Below are 12,103 nucleotides of genomic sequence, written 5' to 3'. Positions count from 1 at the left end.
GTGATACACCACGTTGAAAGTAATAGCAAACATACAGTGTCTGCTCCATCAGTGCCAAGAGCAATGCAGGTGTAAAAATAAAAAGCAATATTTGGAGCCAGAGGTTGGTGCACATCGATGGGACTGTAGTCACGCTTCCTGTGAATGCTTTTAAGTATAGTGTGGTGATCTTTTTTTCATCAGTTTACTGCTGGCAGTAAGTCACCACTAAACAATGGCACCCCACTCCAGTACTCTTGCCTGGAAAATCCCATGGATGGAGGAGCCTGGTAGGCTGCAGTCCGTGGGGTCGCTAAGAGTCGGACACGACTGAGTGACTTCACTTTCACTTTTCACTTTCATGCACTGGAGAAGGAAATGGCAACCCACTCCAGTGTTCTTGCCTGGAGAATCCCAGGGATGGGGTAGCCTGGTGGGCTGCCGTCTATGGGGTCGCACAGAGTCGGACACGACTGAAGCAACTTAGCAGCAGCAGCAGCAGCAAACGCGTGTCACTCCCAGCAGGTTACTGGGCTCTCTCTGTTTTTAGCCCTGATAAACAGAAGTTGTGGGTCCTGCTCAGCTTCAGATCTGGAAGACAGATGAAAAGTCCTCCTTCTTGGTCCAGTGCCTAAGAACTGTCTTTGTGCTCCACTGTCTGAAGTCACCTTGCATCCTTCTCTTTGGCCAAACAGCCTTCTGAGCACCTCATCTGCCCAGTGGCCTGGGAGTGTGTAAATGGGACCCAGAGTTCTATAAATCAGGGTTTTGGTAGGAGTCTATGAAGACCCTGGAGAGAAGCCCCTTAGCGATTGAGAGATCTTGTTAAAGCTCATATGCCTAAACAAGACGACATGATTTTGAATCTCCGTTTTCCACTTAACTAGCTGTGTGACTTGGACAAGTTATTTAATAGGTCTTTGCCTCCAGATTGCTTCTGTGCAAAATTGGGATGATAATAAAACAATAGGGTTAGTGTCGAGACAAAATAAGTTTATGTACAATTTTGCTGGAATAGTGTCTGGCATACCCTAAGTAAAGTATTAGCTGTTCTGGGGGGAGGGGAGTTCTTTTTAACTGGAGGATAATTGCTTTTTAATGTTGTGATGGTTTCTGCCATTCAACAGCATGACTCAGCCATAGGTATCCATATGTCCCCTCCCTCTTGAACCTCCCTCCTACCTCCCACCCCATCTCACCCTTCTATTTTTTTTTTTTTTTAATCACTGTCATTATTTTGTTGTGCCAACAGTCACAGGAGCTTGGGACTGGCAGGCCTTGAGACCACGTCTTTTCCCAGTTCTTATGAGTGTTACAGGCTTCCCAGGTGGCGCTAGTGGTAAAGTATCTGCCTGCCAGCGCAGGAGACACAAGAGACATAGGTTTGATCCCTGTGTTGAGAGGGTCTCCTGGAGTAAGAAATAGCAGCAACGTACTCCAGTATTCTTGCCTGGAAAATTCCATGGACAGAATGGTGGGCTCTAGTCCGTGGGGTTGCAAAGAGTTGGACACAGCTGAGTGACCGAACACACACACACAGAGTGTTAAGCTGTAATACCATAACAAATTGTTTCTTTTTTTTTAATGTTTAACTCCCTGCATATGTCATCGAGATTGCATGGTAATACATGAAGACAGCTTAAAATCTCAAATGTTCTCTATCTGTATTTCAATATCATATGTATGAAACATCTGTGGTATAACAGAGTGAGCCTAATCATACCTATCTTCCCAGTGTTTCTGCCTCAAGTTTGCAATGGCAACACATTGATACTTGCAAAGTGCTTGTAAGAATAACAGGACACTATGTAGATTAAATCACAATAATATCGCTATATAATTCTTAGTGATTCTGTCTTAGTTTATCCTTATTTTTAGTTGAAGCACAGTTTTTTCCTTCCTTGTAGATTTTTAAGCTACACAGACTTGTTTAGTAGATTGAAATTTAGAGATTTGAAAAATAGATTGCAGCTACCTTTATTTTTAAATGTATTGCTTTTTTATTTGGAGAAAGGAAAGAACAAGGTAAAGCTTCTGGCCATAAGCAATGTAAGGGTTTGTTGTAGCTCTTGGGGTGCTTTGCACCCTTAATAATGGGTCCAGCTCTCTGTTTTACTGTCCTTGTTGAGCCTGCTGCTGGCTGGCTGTGCTTGTCGAAAGTGGATGGGCTACAGTCTGTCCATCCCTGCATGCTTCTCTGCTTCTGATCTCTTGTAAATCACTCACTGCTTCTTCTTCTTGTTGCTTTCTTTTGATTTCTTGGGGTTACACAATTTGATAAGAGAAGGGAATTAAAATTCTTACCATCTTACTACTTCTTAACACAGAGAAAAGATATTTTGTGGCTGAAAAGGATAAAACTCTTGGCTGTAATTCATTTGTAGAATTTAGCTTCAGACTTAATATACTCATGAACAGATAACCAAAACTCAGCTGATATTCAGAAGGGTAAAAAAAAAGTTAGACGTGGTATTTGTGATAGAGCATTTGGATGTATGCCAAAATGACTTGTGTTCTAAATATATTACATATTCCAGGAATTTCTTTTAGGGGGTTCATGTACATGTTCTTTTTCTCGTTTTTGTGATGTACTGTGGTGGAGTGAATACAGATTATTGCTTGTTAAGGAAATGAAATAGGAATACCATATACATGAATGGGACATTCTACACGTTTAGATAATTGGGATTTTTTTTTTTTCAGAGTATCACTGTAGTTTGAGGAATAAAACTTTTCTTTCTTACTTAGAGTTACTTTAGGGCACTTAGAACTATTTGTTTAATTCCTATAAAAGCTTCAGGTAATTGAGATGGAAATAAAAGCTTCACAATTCCAACGGATTACATCTCTGAAATTTTTTCATCTGCAATTACATATCCATCTATTTGTCAATATACTGCAACATTTATGTGTTATTTCTAAACATATTTTCTGTATGTGATAATCAAATGGGCCTTTAACTGTCACTTGGAAATAAAGTAGGATCTTTTTCCACTAGTAAATATTACTTGACTTGTTAGCATATACTGAGAATATATGAGATAAATAATTTTTATTTCTGTAGTTGGCTTTTGTTTTTCTTTGCACTGTTGGGTTGTTTATTACCTTCTTTTTCATGCTCTTGAGTATTATTCACTGCTGTTAAATCTTATGATAACTTATTCAACTCTGTTACTTTCATCTACTTTTTGCTACCCATTCGAATATTTAAGTTATAAAGTTAAAAAAGACTTTAGGAAGGAGAGTGCCAAGAGGATAGAACGAGAATTCAGGAGTCCTGAGCTCTGTTCAAGGCCCTCGGGTAGGTCCTTTAACATCTGCCTTTTGCCTATTTATAAAATGAGGTTGAACTGATTTCAACTTTAAAAATGTGATGCCAAGAAGCAGAAGAGAGGACACCAATTGGAGAAATTTCCTGAAAAGGGAAAGAAACATCTATTTTAAAAAATGATAGAGAACATTATGAAAGAAAGGGTAATAAAAATAGAGAGTGGAATCAAGGAATCCAGTTACCAAGATGTAACGTGAAAACTCATGATCAGAAAAAGTTAAAAATCTGTTCACCATTTATTGTCTCAAAGTGATCACACTGTGCCTAATTATAGTTCCTTTGCCAAAGACTAACTAGGGGCCAAGGAGAAAATCGCCGTGTAAGATTTTCTTACTGTTATTTCCCACCCATCCAGAGACCTGGGGATCACAGGAGCTGTTCTTCCCTGGGGTTCTACTTTACAGTTCTGCTTACAGGAATTTGGGCAGGTGGTTACAAAAAGGGCTTTAAGAAGTATGTAATAGTACAAGGGGTTCTAAAAATAGTAAGTAAAATGGATACCTGAATGTTCTGCCATCCAATAAAAATCAACATTTATTAAACACTGGTGGTTCACTATGTGCTAGGATACCTGGCATCTGCCTCTCCCGCTCGTCCACAGAAGAGTTCTTGCTTTGGCAGCTGAAAGGCAACAGCAAGTCTTAAATAAGCTGCATTACTGTGATGGCTGCTCCAACAGAGTTTCATACGGGGTTCAGTAGGTCTCCTTGGGGACAGCCATTACCCTAAATCAGTGCTCCCAATAAAACTGTTTGCCATAGTGAGAAAGTTCCACATTGTGATGTCCAGTATGGTCACCGGTGGCCACAGTTTGCTATTGAGTACTTGAAATGTGGCTAGTGTGACTGCAGGACTGAATATTTCATTTTATTTAATTTTAATTAAGCTTAATTCAAATAACCACATAGGACTCATGGATACTGTATTGGACAGCACCATTCTGGACGTGTTAAAAATTACTCTAAAATCTTGTTTATATTTTTTGGATATAAACACCATTTATTGTGCTCCTGCAAGAGATAAGGAGTATGCTCGACATACGTACTCTCTAATCCTCATGGCAGAATAGCCCCATTTGACATTTGATAGTGAAGAGACTGACAAATGAGGAGACGGAGCCTCTGAGAGAGAACGTGCTTTGTTTTGTCCGTTCAACTACTTATGAGTGCTGGAATTTGAGCCTGGTTGGTCTGATTCCAAAGTAATTTGTACTACTCTGCCAAATGGGTTTTTCTGCTGTCTGGAGACCATCTCTTCTAAGTATATCTTCCGGTTGCTTTATGGATTGGCCAGCAATATACCTCTAACTTTGTCCTACGGAACAATTACAGTGTCCATTTCAGTTCTTACGAATGTCGAGGTGTCACTGCCCCCAGCTGTTCTTTGCGCTTACTGTGACCTGTGTCCTTCCAACAATATTGTAAGAGTTGAGGTCCATACCAGTCAGTTTCCTGAGCAGTAAGCTGATCCCTTACAGGTACTTTCCCCATTACATGCTGGTCAGCATCAGTGTACATGCCTAGGTGTGTGAGCATCAGTGGCGTACCACCAACTCTTGGCATTCGAATGTCTAACTGTCGCAGTTTAGAATATTTGTGAAGCCTCCTAGGGTCTGGGCTGCTAAGTCAGCCTCCCTAGCACTTGGGCCTCTGAGGCATAATTGTGCTTTGCTGCTTTCTACTCCATCATGGAGCACACAGTAGCTCTCTTAAGGATCTAAAAAGTCTCAAGTACAGTGTTTCAGTTATTCTCGCCTGGTTCTCTTTGGAAATTATTCATATGGTACTTGCTGGTCACAGAGAGGCCAAGGTCTACTCTGCAGCCTAGTGGCTGCCACTCAGCCCCACTCAGTTATACACCTCATGATACATGATCTATAACCACTCCTCTGCATCCCCTCCAGAGTTCAGCTTCCCGCTTTGGGAAGAAAGTAGCTGACGCATACTGGTTTCACTCTCAACATGCCCTATCAAGTTTTCTTTTCTTAAAAGGCAGTTATGAAACCCCACAAGAATTATTTCTATAAATCATGGCCAAAGTATTGCCTTGTGCTGATAGCTAATGATATCCTTTATTTTTTGCCTCTTAAGATCAACAAATTGTTTTTTAATGAAAAGAATCTAGGCTTTAATGATTAGCTTGAATCTTTACCACTTGGTAATTTTTTAACATGGAAAAGTGGCTTAACTTTTCTGGGTCACTTTTGTCCAGATAATTTTTTAAAAAATAGCAGCACGTTAATGCTATTAATCTGATTTTTTTTGCATGTCTTTTAGGTATCAGGTATTATTCTCGTTACTTTTATATATGTGATGCCACTTAATTCTCTCAAGAATCTGGCATAGCAGGCACTGTTATTCCCTTTTTCCAGGTAGGACTCTAAAGACCAGAGAGTAAAGTAGCAGTTCCAAGCTTGCCTCGCTCATGAATGATAGGATGGGCGGCTATGTGACCCAGGCCTGCCTGGGCCAGGACGCTTGGCCAGTCCACCATTCTTTAGTCACAAGAAATAGAAGTGATGCTGTTGATAATGCCCATCTTATCTGATTATTACGAAGATTAGAAATAATGTCTATGGAGCTCCCAGCACAAAAGCCATTCCACAGAATGCCCTGAACAAATGGTAATCATTGTTATCTTTTAAAATTTCCATAAGTGAAACTGACATGCCAAGACATAGAAATGAGCATCTCCAAGGAAAAAGGTAGAATATGCGTTCTATAATTGCTGGTTTGTGTGTTTGCTTGCTTTTCTTCTTTTAAAGAATATCATATTGTTTCTTTGATGATAGCACAAAGAGTAATTAGAACATTGGTTGGAATGGTTAATATACTATAGTAGTCTGTCTCGAGTATATCTCAAATTACAACACAACTTAAATCTGTAAAATGAGAACTTATAGATTTTTTTAATTTTTTCAGAGTTTATGCTGTTTACGGGGTTTTGTTAAGCTCAGAATTTCTGCGTTTGTGATTTTGTTTTAAAATCAGATTTTAAGAGGAAAAAGATAACAGAGCTGACTTTGAATATGAACTGCACTTGGCTATTAGCTTCCCATTAAGCCTTTATTCAGCAGATAGCTCACTCAAATTGCTGTAGTCTATATGAACTTGAGCCAAGTTTGCCCATTTCCAATTTTGCAACAGAATTTCACACTTCTTTAGTTACTCTTGTGGGAGGAACTGGAATGCCAAAAGTCACCTTGATCTAAGATACCTTATCAGAAGAAAACTAAGTGTAGATTTTTGCTTCTCTTTAGACTCTCTGCATGTTTCCTTGGCAGAGTTACTTCAACACATTGAACAAGAGTTTGGGATTTGTATTTCATTTTCCATCGGACTGATTTTCTGATGTTAGTCATTTGAAGAGATCTGGGATGTTTGTTATCATTCTGTTAGCTATTTTCTCTAACAAATGTGTAAGTCATCTTTCTATTTACCTATAATAATAATAATTAAAGTTGAGTGGATGTGAGCTTTTCTTACTGAATTTAGCGTTTCTGTTAAATACCTTCTTGCAGCCTATACTTTCAAGTCTTTTAAGAGGCTGGGAAAATAGTTGACTGAAGTAAAATAATGAAGCAGCTTACTGATGATCCAGGTTATTAAAAATTAAAACACTGAGGATGAACTGAGTCACTTATCATCACTCTGTTTTCATAAATAGCATCTTACACCTCCACCACCACTTTTAAAGAGGGCAGCCATTGAATAGCAGACAGTGAAGGTCAGTTGATGGTTGCGTATCTTGAGCAAGGCTCTGACCATTCCATTATTGAGTTTTCTTATGATTAAGATGTGAGGGGGGTTGATTCCTTCTACTCTTAAAAAGTATAATAAGAGACTTCCTGGCAGTCCAGTGGCTAAGATTCCCACGCACCCAAGGCAGGGAGCTGGGGTTTGATTCCTGGTCAAGGAACTAGATCCCACATGCCACAACTAAGACCCTTTGCAGCCAAATAGATACATAAACACTTTTTTAAAAAGTATAACAGTTCTGTGTTATGTTTATTTTTACAAACAGATACATAGAGCACTTATTTTTCAAATACCTTTTGATGAGAAAGATGAAGTATATAAATTAAAAGGGAATAACATTGTACCTGATCAATTATAATATAAAGAAAATTTATAAACTATGCAGAAATTGCTTTTTTTTTTTTAAAGGGTTTGATTTCTTGTTAACAAAGACTTTCATCTTATCTAAAAAATCTTAATTTGGCCACAGCACCAGAAAAATAGAAATTGTATAGTGTAACATGTCCTGAAAGCTTTTTAACCCTGTACATATTCTTTTTCATGCAGGCAGCATTTCTGAACTTGGGATAAGTGATCTTAGCCTCCTTATTTGAGCAAAATTACTGAAGATTTGTCTTTGTCTCCCAAAAGAGATATCAAATAATTCTATCCAAAAGGCAGATGTTGTCAGATGCCATCAATGATGTTTATGCAATAATTATAGTACATGTTTAAGGATAAGGTAGTGGAATATGTAATTAAAATTATATATTATCCTAAAAGACTTTGTTTTGATTTTTTTAATAAGGTGATTTAATAATATGGGTGAATTTATTTTCAGTTTTATAGTAAATATTGATTTTTGAAATTGGAAGTAATACATAGTATACTTAGTTCATATTAATACTTATTAGCCAAGGAGCTGTCAGACTACTAGTCTGTAGATATAGTGTAGTGTATTCTACTCATTCTGCCATTAGAATGAGATGATCTAATTTTCAATTTCCCTGGAAGGTAATTTTTGTTTTCATCTTTTTAGCTAGACTCAAAACTTCTAAATACCTTTAGCAGTATTTTCCAAACTGTTTGTCAGTTGCATAAGCCTGAAAAAAATACTGGGTTTTGCTTGATAAACGTAGGGTACTGATATGCTTTGGGATTTCTGTCTTATGTTTTATCCTTTGTCCCTTTACAGATACTTGAAAAACAGTTGCCCTTACTATAAGCCCTGTTAGAGAAGCAGGTAGCTGTTTATACATTTAAGATATGACTAAAATTTTAAAATAGAATGAAAATTAGAGGAAAAACAAGAGAACTCAGATTCCTCCCTGACTTAGGAAGAATCCTTGTTTCTTTTTTTTTTTTTTTTAAAGTGGACCAGGGTTTTCCTGGTTTATTTTTGTTTTGTTCGGTCTCCAAGATCTCTCAATTTCAAGGGCACTGTGGGGCATATGTAGCATTCGTGTGATGGATGCATGTGTATGCGTGTTTTCCCACATCTGTCGCTGTGGCCCTATCCTTTGTGAAATCCTAAACCATGTATTAAATGCTTAGTTTGTGATTCATGGTGTTCTGAGAGCAATTATAGAATTTTTCTTAGGATGTTTATTCCATGTGCGCTGTGAAAAAAAAAAGGTGGGGGGGAGTTATTTTTTTGGTAACCCTGCAGTTGCCTTTTTATTGGTGAATTTCCCTTTCTTTTACTGTGACCTGTGAATATCACTGTAGGCTCACTGCCAATTTTGTGAGCCGCTGCCTGCTTCAAAATGGAGGCAGGAAGGTATCCATTTTCATCAAGAGAATGACAGTGCTTTAGTCTCTCTGACCATCTGGAGAGAGGAACTTTTGGAGCAAAAGAAAATAGGGATTTTTAAAAAAAAAATCATATTTAGCTGAAAAGGCAAGGGAGAAAACCAATTAAAGTTAAACTATACCTTATGAATTTATGCCTTTCTACTGTGCTGTCTACTTTAAAGCAAACATAAACAAGAAAATACACAAGCTATTTTTATAAAGAACTGGTTCCCCAAGTCCCATGAGTATTAGTAAGCGAATGTAAGTAAATTAAGCTTTTGGCAGTTTTTAAGTTTATTGAGCATACAAAGATGAAAGACTGTAAATGAGGGTCTCCCTCCCCCTTCCTTGCGTGCATACTGATTTTTGGTGGTCTGTGCAGATCTGGGCTTTTAATAGCCTTTTTCTTGCATCTTTACAAAAAGCTAACACTTTGGGAATTTAATATTCTAAGATGCGTTTGTCACTTTCTGTGGTCTGGAGAGTGCATTTATTTTATCTGTCTTTTTGTCTCTCTGCCTCTGTCTTTAAACTTTAATTGAAAGGTAGACTAAGCGGGACAAGTTTTCAGCATGTCTGTTTTTACCTTTTATGTGCTCATGGGCCATTTATGTTTTAAAAAAAAAAAAAAAGAATGCTTAGGCTCCTAGGACAACCCTGTGGGTATTATAGATCCACAACCCAGGTGGTTCAGTGGTAAAGAATCCACTTGCTAATGCAGGAGATATAAGAGATGTGTGTTTGATCCCTGAGTCGGGAAGATCCCCTGGAGGAGGAAATGGCAACCCGCTCCAATATTCTTGCCTGGAAAATTCCATTGAAAGTGGGGCCTGGAGGGTTACAGTCCATGGGGTTGCAAAAAAGTCATACACAACTGAGCGTACACACACAACAACCAGATGTAGTTTTCAGTCTTCTCGCCTGGAACTGGAAAATATCACACCTGATTTTCCAGTTGCACAAACCTACTCATCATTTTGTTTTGTTCCGTTTTTCTGTATGGGGAATGGGGCAGGGTTTCTAGAGTTTGATCAGATTTCAGATGGATGTGGTAGAAATTGTGCCTTTTGTGCCCGCTTCTTGCAAAGTCATAGACCTTGAGATTCTTTGGTGCAGGCAGCAAGCAAAACTAAATGGGCTCTCGTTTCCCAGGTTTATGCTCCATCAGCCAGCACTGCCGACTACAATAGGGACTCGCCAGGCTATCCTTCCTCGAAACCAGCAGCCAGCACTTTCCCTAGCTCCTTCTTCATGCAAGGTAAGACACTGCCTCTTCCAAGGGGAGATCCACGGGTCTTTTATGTCATATATGGGACAAAAGAGTGCTGTTCTAATACTCAAGAAATGGAATAGGAGGCCAACAGAGAACATGGAAGGTCACGCTCTATTTTAGGACTTGAATTCATTAAAAGTAAAAACTTTACTGAGAGATGTTTTGTAAATGAAAACCTCTTGAGCCATCATGAGTTAAAATTCGACTGGTTTGGTTACTTAGAAGGATGCTTCCTGGGAGAATGTCCACCATGACGCATCATTTGTGCATCATCTCTTCGCGAGAGGAGCACGTACATGTATGTTCATAAGTGCTTTGATTCAGCATGTATTTGGAGCATCATGGATTTAGACATGTGGAGAGCAAATTGCCCTTATACATACCTCTATACAAAAATGGTGACCACTTACAATCACTTCTCGGCCTTTTGACTAAGATCAAGTGTAGTGTCTGTTCTTATCAGTAAAAACGTTGGCCATTTCTTAATTCATAGGGAAGTACAAGTGTCCCATTGAAGACGAAGTGACCTATTGAAAGTCAGGAGTATTATTTCATTACACAGCAAAAGCTCTATTCCAACACACTGACTGACTGAGGATCCAAGACCCATCTTTTTTCCCAGACAGATATTGAAAATTATAGCTTTGTGGTAGATGAAGTATATTTAATCCACTTAATTATCCAGTGTATTTCATTCAGCGCACATGGATATATGCTCCCTGGGCTTACAGTCTCACTTCCAGTAGGACTTCTCTTTCTGCTGCTTAGGAAAGACTGAGAGGGTTTGAATGACATCTCCTTACCAGAGGAGACTGTCCACAGCATGCAGCTGGAGGTGGACACTTGTGGGCAAAATGTGATAATCTTGTTACCAGGTTAATGCTCTGAAAGTTAGATACAGAATTCACCAGGAATCCCTGTATACAAACATTAACTCTTTTTGCCTTGGCAAAGTGCCATGGGATTTCCTGCTTCTTGCTCTTCCTGGAAGGACCCCGTCACGGGAAGAGGAACCACTTGGGCCAGCAAGTCTCAGGGGCGCAGCTTGGTGTCTCCCTTAGGTTAGAGTGGACACATTCAAAATCATTCTATTTCAAAGGAATTTGTTTCCTTTCCCTGTAGAGTGTTAGCTCTTTTAGGTTGTTAGTTCACATATGAAATTCCATGGAAAATCCATAAAGTTGACTTGAGCGGGTCCCCGGGTTTCCCTCATAGCTCAGCTGGTAAAGAATCCACCTGTAGTGCAGGAGACCCCGGTTCAATCCCTGGGTCGGTAAGATCCACTGGAGAGGGCTAGGCTACCCACTCCAGTATTCTTGGGCTTGGCTTCCCTTGTGGCTCAGCCGGCAAAGAATCTGCCTGCACTGCGGGAGACCTGGGTTCTATTGCTGGGTTAGGAAGATCCCCTGGAGAAGGGAAAGGCTACCCACTCCAGTATCCTGGCCTGGAGAATTCCATGGATTTTATAGTCCATGGGGTCACAAAGAGTCAGACACGACTGAGTGACTTTCACTTTCACTTTCTTGGGAATAGAGAGAATTGGTTTCACATGTAATGGAGCATCTATTAACCGGGGTCTTTTAGCTTTGTGACCTGTTCTCAGTGTCCCTTTCTTTCAGCAGGAGCAGCAAGTACGTCATTTGGGTGTATTCTGCACCATGACAAAGGTGTATCACCTTCAGCTTTAAATAGTAGTCACTTGGGCGTCAACAGGTTTCCCTGGTAGCTCAGATGGTAAAGAATCCGCCTACAGTGCAGGAGATCCTGGTTAGATTCCTGGGTCAGAAAAATCCCCTGGAGAAGGGATAGACTACCCACTCCAGTATTCTTGGGCTTCCCTGGTAGCTCAGATGGGAAAGAATCTGCCTGCAATGTGGGAGACCTGGGTTCAACCCCTTGGTTGGGAGGATCTCCTGGAGAAGGGAACCCACTCCAGTATTCTTGTCTTGAGAATGTCATGGACAGAGGATCTAGTGGGCTACACCCAAT

At 39.6% G+C, this 12,103-nt stretch overlaps 1 protein-coding gene and 1 pseudogene across 50 annotated transcripts in view; both read left to right on the top strand.

Annotated features, from left to right (window-relative positions):
- The window catches only part of TCF4 (transcription factor 4), a 384,383-nt gene that overhangs the window by 310,267 nt on the left and 62,013 nt on the right, over nucleotides 1-12,103 (top strand). For all 50 annotated transcript variants that reach the window (XM_060405546.1, XM_042239272.1, XM_015103772.4 and 47 more), the window contains one exon: nucleotides 9,994-10,099. In XM_060405546.1, the coding sequence (XP_060261529.1) occupies nucleotides 9,994-10,099 (106 nt within the window). The remainder of the gene's footprint in view (nucleotides 1-9,993; nucleotides 10,100-12,103) is intronic.
- On the top strand, nucleotides 10,526-10,698 carry LOC114110493 (U2 spliceosomal RNA; annotated as a pseudogene).

Source organism: Ovis aries, chromosome 23 (genome assembly GCF_016772045.2).
Source record: "Ovis aries strain OAR_USU_Benz2616 breed Rambouillet chromosome 23, ARS-UI_Ramb_v3.0, whole genome shotgun sequence".
Taxonomy (NCBI): Eukaryota; Metazoa; Chordata; class Mammalia; order Artiodactyla; family Bovidae; genus Ovis; species Ovis aries.
This window is presented reverse-complemented; position numbering and strand designations above follow the sequence as displayed.